Source organism: Mustela nivalis (genome assembly GCF_964662115.1).
Source record: "Mustela nivalis genome assembly, chromosome: 2".
Taxonomy (NCBI): domain Eukaryota; kingdom Metazoa; phylum Chordata; class Mammalia; order Carnivora; family Mustelidae; genus Mustela; species Mustela nivalis.
Window position 1 is genome coordinate 6780062 of NC_139021.1, and position 16270 is coordinate 6796331.

At 42.1% G+C, this 16270-nt stretch overlaps 1 protein-coding gene across 4 annotated transcripts in view; it reads right to left on the reverse strand.

Moving 5' to 3' along the window:
- Positions 1-16270, reverse strand: part of KHDRBS3 (KH RNA binding domain containing, signal transduction associated 3) — a 185602-nt gene that overhangs the window by 59556 nt on the left and 109776 nt on the right. For all 4 annotated transcript variants that reach the window (XR_014309145.1, XM_082721608.1, XM_082721610.1 and 1 more), the window contains exon 6: positions 8792-8987. Coding sequence is in view for 3 of the 4 variants with exons in the window: in XM_082721608.1 (XP_082577734.1) it covers positions 8792-8987 (196 nt within the window). In the remaining variant the exon portion in view is untranslated. The remainder of the gene's footprint in view (positions 1-8791; positions 8988-16270) is intronic.

The window sequence follows — 16270 nt, forward strand, 5'->3', positions numbered from 1 at the left end:
TCTAAGAAAGTATCTTAAGTAGGGTGTTTACACATAGACATGACAAAGAACCACCACCTGAAGCAGACAGAGTCATGGGCGGGTTCAACGTGCACAGCAAAGGTGTGTCTTCCTAGACCCTGATCTGCTTGACCGCAGGGATGGAGTTCGATGAACGTTGGTTAATGCATGAAGAAAATGACAAAACTAAGATGGCAGGTTCTTGTAGGGGATCCATTAGAACAGAGGGCCATTCCCATGGTTCTCAAGGCCCTCCCTGCCGCAGCCCTAATTCACTTGAGGGACACGACACCTCCATCCCAGTAGCTCAGATACAACCATCATCGCTCGCTCACTTCAATAGCCAAGCCCTCACTGCAGAGGCCAAAAGCGTTCTCCATGCCCTAGAGACACTGTCATTCTGGAGTTCTCCATGCTCTTAAAATGCTTTTCTGGTTGGTTTGTTTAAAATACAGAGAAGAAAAACAAACAAACAAAAAACAACCTCTAAATACATAAATTTAAAATCTGAAATCATTTCTCAAAGTTCTGTGTTTCCAAAATAGGTCAACCTTTCCAACAATTTAGGAAAGAGATCAACTTATGAAGGTCCTGATAGACATTTCAAGTAAATTGCATGTGGCTCTTGCTTCCGGTAAAATGAATGTAAAAAATTACAGAACCTTCATCTTTTTATCTAAAATAAAAAGGTGTCCCTAGGCTTTTCAATTCACATTTAAAATGCATTTTCATAAATAACCTTTTCACAATCTGTACTCTGTTTTAATTAAATTTCTCACTATGGAAAACAAGATAATTGAAACAATTTAGAGATTAGTTAACTGTCAAAAAATTACGCCAGTAGTCACTGCACTGGGAAAATTTGCCAACGGTACAACGTTTTTCTGTAACTAAAGTCCCCAAACTAGTCATGTAATCAAAACTTCATGTGAGCTCACAAACGAAAGAGGACAATGGCTTCACTGAGTCTTCAGAACAAAATCTACATCACAGATTTACACTTACGTTCAAACACTGCATTTGGTTTTGCACGGATGTTTCCAGTCACCCAAAATTTGTAAGAGTTTATCCCTCTGGCAAAAGAGTCCGTGGCAGTCCCTGCGTGGCCAGGTGTTGGAGGGGACACCGACTATGGCGGGAGCAGGCTGCCTGCTTCGAGCCAGCTTCATCTGCCGCAGCGTTACTGCGCCGTGATGCGGGAGAAGAGGCAGAAGAGGCATGTCTGCTTGTGAAACCCACCCTTCAGATTTCTGCTCCCATTCAAAACTGTCTGTGACTTTTTAAACCTGGTTTAAGTGAACAAATGGCAGATGTCCTGTGAGGAAACGCCTCCGAAGAGCTGCACAAGACAGTCCTGAGAAGCCCCATCCCCACGGGGCAGAGCACAGGCTCCGGGGGGGCCTCCTTGTGCCCGGCCGTCCCCCGGCACGACTGCACCCCATGAGGGAGGCAACCCAGAGGGATAATTAGGGCATATCAAGTACCCGCAGAGCTTCCATATTCAGAAGAAGTTGTAGGACTTCTAGAGCGCCCTACCATGTTCATGTTTAAAGGGGATCAACCCATCCGCTCAGCCTCCAAAGCCTACAGGGATTCACAGGAAGACAGCGGGGACATCACTGACTGGCACGTACTTCCTGCGAAGAAATAGATGGGTGACATGGGCATCATTAAATGAGTTAGAAAAGAACATGATTAAAGTTTCGAAGATGATTTGAGTTTGTACATCCTGAATGGTGAGTATGCATTTGAAAAGAACTCTCATTTTTAAAACATTTTTCAAAACTTCTGTTCTAGAATTCAAGAGACTCAGAGCCACTCACTCACTTTCCACTTTCAGCTTGTTACTCCCATTAACATTTAGTTTGCTGTGTTTGTTCTGTGACTTTCTTTTCAGTACCAAGATCTCTAGCTGATGAAAATGAAGTTCTTTATTATAAAAAAGCATTTCTGGGTGACAGAATGAAGAAAGCTTCAGAAAACAACCAATTACAGAATTTTAAAGTTGGAAAAAAAGTTAGGACAGTGTCTGGCCTAACCTGCTGGTTCCTTGGGTGAAGTACCATGACCGGCACTTTGTAGTCACAGAAACCAAAGCCCAAAAGGTTAAACAATTTGCATACGAAACAGTGGTGACACTGATAAGAAGGGAAACAAGAAACCAAGTATTTGCCTCACAGAGTAACATTCTCTTTATTAAATTGTATTGTCTTCCACATTTATTAGTTCACTAAATGAGCCATGTTATGTTGCTAAAATCGGTGCCAGATACTTAATTTTACTTCACTAAGAATATTTAACAGTGCACATGACACATGGAATGACACCATTCATTGGTGGTAACGAAGACCACCCTCCACATGTTAATGTATGATCTCTGAACTGTCAGGCCTGTGGCAGGCTTTGGGCAAACTCAGAGGAGAGGAGAGGGAAGAGGGGAAGAGAGAGGAGAGGGGGGTGGGGAAGCAAGAGGAGAGGAGGGAAGAGGCGAGGGGAGAGGAGACGGCCGGAGAGGACCGATGGAAAGCTGGCGGCAGGTGAGACATGGGGACAAGCATTACAGACAGGTGCAGACGGGGACAAGTGCAGGTGCTCCTGGAGGACATGGTCACAGCATGTGAGCGGGATGCTGCGAGGGAGGGGTGTCTCCCGAGGGGGGCAAGCACCTTAACTAAAGCTGGGGTGACATGAGGAGCTGGAGAGCAAAGAGCGATGCAGATGTGAAAAGACTCGGTTTGCTGTCTGCTTACAGGGAACGAGAAGAGGCACCGGTGCGCCCTGCCGCCTGGGGATATGCCGACCACCCTCACCAGCCTCTGTGAGCCCACGGGGCTGGCCCAGGCCACAGCTTTGACAGTGCTGTGCGGCACTCTGGGACAGAAAGACACAGGAGGTGGACACTGGACGGCACGCAAGGGAGAGGTGAGACTTGGAGATTTAGATCAAGTAGTTACAAGCAAGCGGTGTTTATTGTTGTTGTTATTGTTTTTTAAAAGACTTATTTATTTGACAGAGAGAGAGCACACGTAGGCAGAGAGGCAGGCAGAGAAGGGGAAGCAGGCTCCCCGCTGAACGAGCAGGGAGCCCGATGCGGGGCTCGATCCCAGGACCCTGAGACCATGACCCAAAGCAAACGCAGAGGCTTAACCCACTGAGCCCAAGTGCCCCGCTAACATGCAGTGAAATCATGGAAATGGACATTTTTCAGCGACAATAAAAGATAGTGAGCGTTTAAAGAACATGGATCTATTTTGATTGTGTGTTTTCTCTGCATGTGGAGCCTAAAGTGATTTATCAAAACTGGTTTCATTTTAGAAATTCATATGTAAATTGGGCTCTGCCAGGAAGCATCAAACATGTCTTTCTATGTAATTACACCAACACTTTGAATTGTTAAAGTGCTCTCACTGAATGTACTCTGGGTTATGTTAATTACTTTGTCAGTTATTTAATTATTTGGACACAAGTAATGAATCAATGTCATTTTGGGGAAGAGGTACTTCTTGTTCTCAAAAAAGAGATGAGAAGTTACAGTAATTATGTCTAATTTTACTAAGTTAAAAGTGGAGCAGAAGGTCCCAAATTTATTCGCAAATGGTTGAAAACATATCCATTATCTGTTTTCTTCTCTCCTGGAAAAAAAAAGCTAATCATGTTGAATTGTCTTGTTTCCTTAGAGTTACTCTTAAAAGACAAGCGTTCACTGACAGGAGGATCTGGTCTTCCCGACGTTGAGTCTGTTCCTCACGCATGGCCCCTGCCTGTCACCTGCCCTCTCCTCACGCTCCTCTCCTCGCAGAGCAGCAGACTGATTTGCCAACAGATGTTCTTCTCAAGGACACATGCTCAGGGAGCATTTGTGACAGTGACTGTGATGAAGAACAGTTGGCCCAGGTGACATTAGAAATGATCAAATATCTTCGCACACACACCTTGAGAAAAATCAGTCCAATTTCAATAGGCACATTTTGACAAGGAAATACCTTCAAATTATCAAGCTTTCTCACTGGGGCTAATCAAGTATATTCTTATAACAGGCCACTCTAATGCTCACCACTCGCTGAGTGTTTGAGCCTAGTGCCACACGGGGACCCCTTCAGGCTGGCGCACGTACTCTGAAGAACATGGAGTATTTTAAGGACTGAAACGTGTGCTTTCTCAAAAAAGTAGCAGCTATGGCAGGATCTGAAGGAAGAGGATGTTACCCCCTTTTTGGTTTAAATAAGCAACTGATAGGATTTTTTTGTCTTTTATTCTGGAAATAATGTCCTCAGATAATAAATGTTAAGTGGAAGTTAAAATGAAAAGCAAATTGAATTGGTTGGATAGAACCAAACAAGTTCATAGAAATAAAACATTTATCACTATGGATGTACTTCAAAGAGGATCTTTAAAAATCGCATTTCTAAGTTCCAAAGGAATGACATGCCTTTTTGAGAGTTACAGGTGCTCTGAAACTCTTAAAGAAAAAGCTATTTTTGGTTTTTTTGCTAGTAAATACAACACTATTGTCATTTATTATTTTTAAAATTCCTAAACCCATCCTGTTTTTCCTAATTATTTTCAATTTCCATTTATCTAGTTAAGGTAGCTTAACACAAGTGGCTGACTATATGGCCAGGCCACAGGGGTCATCTGACACAATCTCTTGTCTCCTGGCCCACAGTCCTGGGAAAGCAAGACGAGGTAGCCGATGCATTTTCTCTAAAGAGGAGAAAGGCCGATAGTCTCATCTACTAGAACACGGTTCTTCATAAAGCACTGACTGCTAGAGACAGACAGCCCCTGAGTCCTGAATCCCGCATCTGCTCCGTCTTTATCTGCCACGCAACTTTAGGTGAGACACTTAACTTCGCACTTGCACAACAGATCATAACATCTCCCTGCGTGCCTATGAGAAGAACATGACAGAACATACATGAAAATGCCTTGTGGAGAGTAGCTTCTCATTAAATATTACATCGTCTGGAAAGTTCATTCTTATACTGAGATAAGAATTATGTTACTCTGCGACTTTCAGGAGCTACACAGAATTAGTCTTATCTCTTTGTAACCTGTAACTGCCCTTTGAACACCAGGGACACGGATAACTAAGGCAAGATGTTTTGTTAAATGCCAACTCTCACACTGCTTCCCATCGGATGGTTACAGTATGACTTGGAAAAGATCAATGGTAACCTTCATTAGGAAAACTTACCGGGTATCTAATCCAGTAAAGATTTACTAAGTGCATATAATGTGCTGGAAACTATGCTACAGGCGAGAGAGTGTTTTTCCCTAGAAGTTTATAATCTGCTGAGAAACAGATGTATACTAATGACTGCACTATACAGCTATATGCCAACAGTGAAGAGAGAGAGAGAGAGCACAAGTAGGGGGAACAGAGCAGGGAGAGGGACAAGCAGGCTTCCTGCTGAGTAGGGACCCCCCCACCCCCCGACCTGGGACTCGATGCCAGGCCTCTGGGATCCTGACCTGAGCCAACAAACTCAACAGACTGAGCCACCCAGGAATCCCTTAAAACTCAGTCTTGAGAACAGTCACTCATTCAGCAAACACTTAGTAAAGACCTTCTATGTGCCAGCCAGCATACTAGGTGAGGGATCCATATTCTCAGGGCGTTTAGAAACTCCTTTACATTCGTTCCAGTTCAACGATATGATTTTTTTAAAGATCAACTCCAACTTTCCCACTTGCCGCATGAATGAAGAACTATTTGGGGGGTTATAGGATCTCAAGCTTTCTAAGTTGGATAATGTTTAGGATACCCACCTCTTCTAAAGTCCTACAAACAAACAAACAAACACATTTTTAAGTTTTCTTTTTTTAAGTTTGGGCATTTTCTCCTTCCTGTGCTCCAAAGCTAAGCATGTTGTGTGAATAATCTTCAGGATTTCAAATAGTTAGGACCAAGGGCCAATGTCTGGGAATAGACCAGACACTGCAAAGCTGTGGTCAGGAAACAAGTTGAGGTCAAAAGAGCACACCTGAGAGGCAGAGCTACCAGAGTGAGCCGCGGAGGTGAGGGGACTGTGTCTCCTCCTCACAGTAGCTCCCAACATTGTTTGCTGTGTACAGTGTTCCGCTATTGAAGCTTTCAGTATAGAACAGCATAAAAGGCCTGCAAAATGCAAGGCAAAATGGGGAAAATCCTTGTTCTTGGCTATAACTTCCGTAAGTGTTTCCAGGAGTAACAGATACAAATCAAGAGGGAAAGGTATTGCACATAATCCAAACTCTTCATGATAGCAATCCGACTTGGGGAAGAGGCCGTACTCATGACAGCGCAGCTGACCCTTGAACAATGGGGGGTTAGGAGCCCTGACTCCCATGCAGTTGAAAATCTGTGTATAACATTTGACTGACAAAAACCTAATTACTAATAGATAGCCTACTGCTGACCAGAAGCCTTCCCAATAACATACACAGTTGAGTAACACATGTCCTGTATGTTGCATGTATGAAATTCTATACTCTTATAATAAACTAACTCAGAGAAAATATTAAGAAAATCATGAGAAAGACAAAATACATCTATAGTAATGTACCATTATTTTCAGAAAAATCCACATACAAATGGACCCAGGCAGTTGGAACCCGTGGTGTTCAAGAGTCAGCCATCTTTCTTTTGTGTATGTGTCCGACTCCAGCGCCTAGAGCACATTCAGAAAGCAGGCGCATGTGCAAGGGCTATTGTGTGAACATGACAGAATTGCAGATGCCGCACTCCAAGTAAGTTTAGATGAGTGAGGGAAACACAGCCGTCGGTTAACTGGGAAAGGAAGAGGCGGCCACCCTGGAACTGTGGCCGCAGCCACAGTTAGTGCCTGAAGGAGCGCCAGGTGAGTGTGGGACCCGGACCGTGAAAGCTCCCTTTCTCCCCGAACCCCATCTGCTCCTGGGAGGACACACGGATTCTTCTGCATGGCCACTGTCGCATCATCCACGTAGTCCATGGGAAGGGCAGTAAATTAACTCAACCGAATACTTCTCAAATCAATTGTTTTAACACCTTTTCTCCTCTGGACTTGAACTTGTCCAGAAAAGTTCATTTGTATTCATCTAATTGCATTCTGGATTCACTAGAGTGTACACCTAGAGACAGACGGAATTCAATCCATCTGAGTGGAAAGGTGAATTAATGTATGGGGAGAAGGCAACAGCTCTTTCTGAAATGTGACTGTAAAGCCCAACAAGCAGTTGACAGACTCAGATCACACTGTCGGCGCCAGGGGCTGAGGATCCAGGCTTTCCACACCCTCTGTCTGAGGGTCTGGCGACACCATCTAGCCACACCTACATTAATCCAGACCTAAGAGAAAGCCCAGGTGGAAAACGACAAACACCGAACAGCACTTTCCCCCCCGGCTGCAGTCTCTACTATTCTCGGGAGACGCCGCATCTGTGGAAGAGCTTGAGGCATGATTATTATTGTCAGTTTGGTCAGAATATCAGGACACAGGAACATGTCAAACTGTAAGAAAATAAGGAGAAGACATAGAGGTCACATCCTTTCCCGACTGAATAGCAAAATGGTGAAAGTGTTATGGGATTTATTTGTTAAATTCACTGAGTTCCCAGGATCCATTCTCTGCCGCTCATAGATACAAGCCAAACATCCTTGCCCCTCCAGAAGTCCCAGTGTAGGTGGGAGAGAGACGTGTGACTCCAGCAGTAATGCTCAATACGGCAGCTCCTGTCTCCTCTGACTTTCCCTAGGGATAGCTGACCTGGATTTACAAGGACAAACAGGAAGCATGAGATTCCAAGCAGAGAGCAGCACCACCAAAGGTCTGGAAGCCCAAGAGGATGCAGCACACCGAGGGAAAGACACAAAGTTCAGTACATCCAGGACAAAGACTTTGATCTTTCCAGTGGCTGCTGATGCAGCCGAAGATGTCCCAGAGAATGAACGCAGCCTTCCGGACACCATGCAGGGGGCCACCGGGCACCCAGCAAGAGCTCTCCCTGACATAAGACATGAAAACCCATCGGTTCTTGTACTTCAGCCCCATCACCCGTCACTGCTTCTCTTTGACAACCGTTCATGTACTGTTTCTTTAAGACTTTCAATCACTAACATGAAGCACCCATCCACCACTTATTTTCTTTATTTATGTTAAACTCAGAAGTCACAAGAAGAATCCCAGGGGGCTTGTATTCTTGTTGCAGAACGCCTCTGTCCTTCCCCTCTACTCAGTTTCCATGGATATATTTTCTTTCTCTTATATCCAGTAAATCTATGAACCGTATCAAAGAATTATCGAATGGTAATGGAAACACATACTGATTTGCATTAATATAAAAAATTGGGAACTTTTGTTTTTTTCACTGAAAAAAACTTCAACTAAGAATCCATATTCAATAGCAGCACTTAAGAGGAAACACTTCAGGGTAAAAACAACTTGGTATATGTGGGTGATTCTTTTTTAAATGACTGAATTACTCAGAGGCAACCTGTAGTGGAACATGAATGAATGACTGTTACATTAAAACCCGTAAGAGCCTGATGACAGGTCTCCGTGATCCTGGGCTAGAACCTCCCCACCACCCAGATTCATCCTCCCTATCACAGATATAAGTTACCTGACAAAAGAGGCTATGTCCTTCTCAGTTCTTACACTGCTAGTATCACATCTCATTTGGCACTCAGTAAACGTTCGCTGAACTAAGGTAGCGTTTTTGAGGACTACAGCAAGTGAGGGTGGACACTTGGTTATTACAACAGCCAATGCTGCGTGTGGTCGGCTTGATCAGACCGGCACAGCTGCTGCATGACTCCTTCACTTACATAATCTCCATACGTCTCTTGTGTTGGGGGTGGTGGCGGAGGTCGGTACCCAGTTGGCGGAACTCCTCTTGCTCTGGGAGTGAGAAGTCCTCTTCCCCGACTCACTGGCCCTCGGGTGGAAAGGACTCCCCTGGAAGCTGGCGTCCCTCGTGGTACACCAACTCCAACTGGCCGGGCTGTGACTCCTCCCCTTCCCCTGCAAGCAAGAGGGGCAAGTTAGCAATAGTCATCATTTCTCTACCAGGCCACGGTTCACATGCATTTACACCTCAGGAAAATCAACATTCCATATTACTGTAAAAAGAAAGAAGGAAATCAAATGCAAAGTGAAGATTAGAGCAAACAAAAAACAACTACATCCTGAAAGGAAGTTAAGTCATTTAAGGCTTATCCAGTGGTCATGAATATTCTAACATCAAAGAAACCCCAAGACTCAATTTCTGGCTAAGACACAGAGTAGTAAGCGAGGACATGTGGGAAGGCTGCATCATCTACTGAGGACTTCTTTGTGATGCCAGGCCAGGGTCACTTCCGACCTTCATGCCTACATCATGAAGTGGGCTATATTCTACTTGTCTACGGACAAGGAAACTAAGGCTAGAAAGATCGTCAAACTGAGAACACAAGTATACATCAGAGTTAGATGAAAGAGAAAATTAAATGTAACTTCCCAAATAACGTATTGAACACAGTAATTTAAAATACCATTCTTAAATTAAATAAATACAGGTATTTTCTAAGGTAGAATTCAACTTATTTATGTATGTCTAACATAAAATACGAGATTCCAAGTCAGAGAGGACAGAAGAAACAAGCTGTATCAAGAATAGCTCAACATAAGCAAAACTTGAGAAAACATTTAAACTCTGATGAAATAAATCAAAGAAGAAATATCCCATGCTTAATGATTGTTACAGTCAATACTATTCAGTTGCCAATCCTTCCCATCTTGACCTATATTATATACTCAATATAACCCAGTAAAATTCCTGAGAACTACTTTGTAGACTGACAAACACATTCTGGAGAATATATAGAAAGGCAAAAGACCCAGAACAGACATCAAAATACTGAAGAAGAAAATTTTGGATGATCGCAGTATCTGATTTCAAGACTTATTATAAAGCTATAATAATCAAGGTAGTAAGTATTGATGGAAAAATAGATACACAGAACAGTGGGACAAAAGAGACAGACCTGAAACTGATTCACAGAAATATAGTAAAGTGACAAAGTTGCAAAGAAAATTCTATGAAAAAGTCTTTTAAACAAATAGTACTCAAGCAAATGGACATCCATATACTACCAAAAGACAGACAGACAGACAGACAGAGAAAAGAACATAGAGACATCTTTCATAAAAATTAATTTAAAATAGATTTTAGACCTCACATAAAATATAAAACTCATAGAAGAAAATTCAGAAGAAATCAAGAAATCAGTGTGATTTCTTGGGTTTGATGATGAGTTTTTAGAAACAGTATGAAAAACACAATCTACGAAATAAAAATTAGTAAGCTGAACTTTCTTAAAATTAAAGACTTTTCCTCTGAGAAGGACACTGTTAAGAGATGAAGAGACAAGTCACAGAAAAGGGGAGAATGTCTACGAAACACGTATCTGATAGAAAACACGCTGTCCAAAATATACAAAGAACTTTTGAAACCCACAATAAGAAAATCCAATTAAAAAATGGGCAAAAGAAGAGACAGCTCACTGAAGAAGTTATACAGATGGCAAATAACCAAAGGGGGGAAAAATTCTATATCACTTGTCATTAGGGAACTGCAAACTAAAACAAACCTATTAGAACAAATAAAATCAAAAGAAACCAAATATACCAACTGATGTTGAAAATGTGAAAGACAAGTGTTCTCAATCATTGCCAAGGGGCAAGCAAAAGAGTACATTCACTCAGGAGGACAGTTTGGCACTTCCTTATGAAGTTAACATGGTATTATCATACAACCCAGCACCTATATTCCTAGGTATTTACCCACCTGATTTGAAAAGCTGCTTCCACACAAAAACCTGCACATTAATGTTTACTGAAGCTTTACACATAGTGGCTAAAACAACCAAGATGCCCTTTAAGTGGGGGATGGATAAGCAAGCTGGGGAGCACACATATGAAGGAATATTATTTGGTCCTGAAGAGAAATAAGCTCACAAACCAGGAAAAGCTATGGATGAACCTAAAATGTATGTTTCTAACTAAATGAAGCCAAGGCTACGTACTGTTTGACTCCAATGATAGGAAACGGTGGAAAAGAAAAAAAAACTAGCGAGGAGTTAAAAAACCAAACAAACAAGAACCAGTGGTTGCTGCAGGTTAAGGGAAGGAGGGAAGGTTGAACAGGTAAAGAAAGCCGTAGGAACACTTCAGGGGGCTGACACTATTCTGCAGGATGCTGAAATGCTGGATACGTGACACAAAGCCATTCGTCAACACCCACAGAACTTTATAGCATGAAGAGTGAACATTAACGTATGCAAACTATATATATATATGTGTGTGTACATATATATAATTTAGGAAATCAAGGGCTTCTAAGATGTAATGCTAAATGTGACAAAATATTTTAACTACATTAAAAACATATAAAACATCTTTATGAAGTTGAGAAGTAAAATAAATTTAGAAATGAGTGAAGCTTATAAGACTAGGCAAAAGAAAATGCACGTAAGCACTGCTCTAGGTGACAGGCTTATTTCCCATGAAGAAGCATGCAGGTACACATAATGATTCTGATATACTCTGTACGTACACTGGACACAAGCAATTAAATGGACGATGGATAATGGAAGCTACACTTCTTGTGTGGGAGTGAAGGTTACAGGTGAGCAAGCGGAAGAGGCTAGAATGAACACTATGGTTATGGACTGGAATCGGAGACATCAGTATCAACTCTTGATTCACTTACTATGGGTACAAGCAGTCACACACAGAAACACATACACAGATGTGTATACATACATGGGCTAGTAGAATACATATGTTTCCTCACTCTGTCAGCCGACAGGGCCTGGAAGCAAGGACCTACCAGCAGCAAGAAACAGAACCAGCACCCAGATCTTGGTCTCTCACACCATTCTCCAATAAAAGGAACTGGGGCTCCTTGGAGAAATGGCCAATTCCAGGACTAGAGCAGGAAGTATGCAAGATGATGCTGGAGCAACTTGTAGGACAGAAGGCAAGGACGTACTCAAAAAATAAATAAATATACATATGTACATATTATAACCAATAAAAAAATTATGAGGGTATATGAGAAGAGTAGAGAAGCCAAATAAAAGAATACCCACAGGCCAAAGCTAAGACAACATGAGTAAAATAAAGCAGTATTGGATTTTAACCCAATGTATAAAATATAAATATCCGTAAGTCCACACTAATATAAACAAATGATTGAAATAACAAACTGGAGAGAAGAAGAAAATCCTGCAATAATTTATGTAGGTATTCTACCCTTCATGGGGGAAAAAAATTCAACTTTAAGTAGGGAAACCCAACAACTATGACCTTAGCGCAGTTACCAAGGCAACATCAGCAGCACAAAGTCATGTGGACAGTAGACACCACTGATAGGACGTGATGAAAATGACAGGACGAAATGAAAATGATACTTCATCTTCGTGGTTTTTGTTCCCTAAACCCGTAACCCCAGGCTTATCTTGAGAAAAACATTAGACCCATCCAAGATGAGGGACATCTTCAAAGAACCTGACCAGTACTTCTCAAAACATTAAAGCCATCGAAAAGATGCAAAATCTTAAGACTTTCACCCTTAGGTCACTTGTATTATTCCTTTTGTAAGTATTATATAAATTAGGTCTGTTTTTGCTCATCCTAGGCCATACAAATTGGCACAGTAAAAGTGGTGGTCAAGAGAAAGGTCACGGGAGTCAGACCTGAATTCAATTATAGACTATGTTTGTTACTGTCTAAGTTCTGCCTTCCAGTTAATATTCAAACAAATCAAATCTGAATTTTCCAAGCCAGTTACTCCACTGTGAACTGGGTTACACAACCCATTTCTTAGTAATAGTGTGCAGAAAAACGACACAGGACACAGAAAGTACCTACCACATCTCCTACTCCATCAAGATCAACAATTTATGTACATTTCAATCACTGAATTACAATGACAGACACTATAAATTGTCTTACTCGTATTTTTATCTCCAGGATATATCTAGAAACCTCTTAATATGATTAGAGAAAAGAGTAGTTTCTAATTACAGTAGATCTAATTCATATGTGATATTTCAGTTAATCTGTGTATATCCAAACTAAGGCTCCTGCTTCCTTATCTAATACCCCATCCTTGCCATCCAAGGTACTATATGGACCACAAAATATTCAACATGGTTTCTCAATCTATAAATTAAGTGTTCCATTAAATTGACAGACATAAATTTATATATTCAAAAGGCTCACAATTCTTCCCCAGCACCATCAACACTGTTTGGTTATGTGCCCTCTGGGTATATGGAATCACAGTAAACTACTTGTTACAGAATTTCAGACAAGTCATTTGATATATGTAGCTCTGGATACTTATCTAGGAAAGACCCTTCGAAGATTCATTTTTATGTGTTTGCAATTCCATGGGAACTGCGTGAAACAGTATAGTTGCTTCAAAGGATACTCTGGTGAGACGGAGACATGCAGGAAGTAGCGGCTAACATAAAGATCCTATGCAGAATGCCCCCCGTATGCGACAAATGAAGTTCAGGGTAAAGTTTAACAGCTGGAATGATAATATGGGGATAAGAAAAGGAAAAGTGTCTGTTAAATGAGATAATAATCAGTGGGAATTTATTTTTTTTTTTACTTAAAAAATTGATTGAAATTGATAAAATTAGGTTGCCACACTGTTCAGAATGAGGCTAATGAGAAAGAAGGAAGATCACACCTCTGAACAGAAAGCTTTGTAAGCCGAGGAATCGGTGTAATGGTCACGGTTCTTTTTGTTTGTGTTCTTCAGCACTGAGAACCTGGTTCCTGGTTTGAAACTCACATGTGGAAATAATCTAGAAACGTCTGTGAACAGGTACTTTCACGGGAACAATAATTTGAATGACTCATCAGGAACCAATTATTTATAGACTGCCAGCCGTTTTAGCATGTGATGAAAGAGTACATGCCTTCAGTTCCAGCATTCCCATCCTCAAATCTGCTCTGTCCCTTAGTTGCTGAGCCTCGGTTTTCTACCTGTAAAATAGCCTCACTAATACCTAGCTCTCACAGACAGTCATGAGAGCTACACACAGAAGGTATAAAGTGCCTAACCTGACACAGCCATTTAGTAAGTGGTAATTATTACGCAGTCTTCCACTTGGAATCTGTCCTGACACCTTCCTTGGGCCACTTACCAGAGGACAAGGGGAGAACAAAAGAAGATATCAATCACATCGGTTAGCAACAGCACCTTTATGTACACTCTACCCTTTTCACAGCAGTAATGCAGTCTGGGAGAGAAAGAGAATAAACATATACTATTACACTGTTTGGCCTTTATCTATAAATTTTACGAGGAGGAAAAAGTACTGGGTAAAACAATGACTTTGGTGGCAAAAGCCCTGAGTGCTCAAGTCAGCCCCGGCATTATTGGCTGGGCAAGAACCACAGCTGGTCACAAGCTGGGTGCCCGAGCGAGCCGAGGGCAGGGTCTTAGCTTGGTACCACCAGTATCACAGCGGGAAGCTAACCTTCCCAGGGCGCTGCCTGAGGCCCATGCCCTGGTGTACTAACCACCCAAGGGGCAATTATTTCTCCCACAGACCCCCGAACAAACTCATGGACTTGTTTTCATATCTGCGGTTTTCTGAGAGGAAAACTTAATTATTCGGAGACTTTCCCTTCTTGCCAGAGGTTGACAAGTGAATGAGAGGCTAGGTAAGAGCAAACAGGGAACACAGCCTAAGGTTATAATCCCTCAGAACATGCAAAAGAAATTGTCAAAGCCAGTGACGACGGAAGCTTCCAGACCCTCTGGCAGCCCTTCCTCTTAACACCTTTAAAGATGATCTGAAATGTGGCTCTCTGGCAGCAGGTCCACACTTGTGCGTCCTCATCTCCCACTGAGGACCTGTGTCGGGAGCCAGGAGGTCTGGAGTTCCATTTCCAACAAACTCTTGCTGCTCCTGGTTTCGACCCAGAATATACAGACCTGTTCTTCATTCTGGGATCCATCCCATTTCCAACACAATTAAAAAAAAAAAATTATGAGCAACTGTTTCATTATCCTACATTGTACAGAGTACAAAATAAATCTAAGGCCATTTGTTTCTTCCTCAAAAAGTTACCAACTAGTTATTAGCAAAACTACTGGCAATTTAAGACACTATGAGAAACACAACCTCTTATAAAGTGCAAGAAATGCATTTATCTTCTCTTTCCCACCAGTGATGTATCCCCCTGAAGACAGAGAGCTCATTACTTACTTTGAAGCCTGTCACTGTCTTCCAATTCTGTAAGCATGCTTGTACCTTTCTTCTTTATTTAAAAATAAAAATTGCAAAAGTCTTTATCATTTCTAACTAACAGCCCTATTTCTGCCTTTGCAACTTTGAGGACAAGTCTTCCTCTCTGGTAACAGTGAATTAATAGTAAAGGAGATTAAGAGAGATGCGTACTTTGCCCAAGGTCCTCCATAAGAATTCAAATTGCAATGTGGGATCATTTTGTGTAATCGGAAAAGGAATCATGAACAGTTGGGCTTGAATAAATTAAGCCCACGGACATGATAAAAATTAAGCGGCGTTTGGATTAGCATGTGCTCAGTGTTCTAGCTCCATTTTACAGATGAGGAAACCAGGGCTTAGCTTGGGGAGAAACCCGAGGAGGCCCTACAGCTCCAAAGAGCCAGGGAACTGATTTTCCCAGAGTCACACCCAAATTGCAAGCACAGTCCCCATCTTTTCTGCTTTCTAGTCTCTGCTCCTCCGCTTAGGATGACCTCCCTCTCGCACTCTCCTGCCCTATACCCATGTCCCCCATTCAAAGTTATTTGTATCCAATGGGGCACCTGGGTGGCTCAGTCAATTAAGCATCTGCCTTTGCCTCAAGTCATGATCGGGGGATCTTGGGGTTGAGCCCCACACTCCCTCTCCCTCCCCACTCCTGTGCTCTCTTTCAAATGAATACAGTATTTTAAATAATTATTTGCCCCCTCATTTCTCTTTCCATTCCACTTGTTTTTATATCTCCCATCCCCTTTTTACACTATTCTGCCATAATTACTTGTTTCTCTGACTTCTACTTCTGAAACTCCCTGAAGTCAAAATGACGACTTAGCCATCTCTGTAACTTCAATACTGTCACAGAAAGAGCTCGAAGAAACGCTGTGACATTAAATGACCTAACAGCAGGAATAGACGGACTGATTTTCAAAGAGGAAGAAATGTGTTAAAGCTTCTGAACAACCGAGGTGTGGTGGGAGGAGTCCGCTGCAGGGGAACACTCTGCGGTCC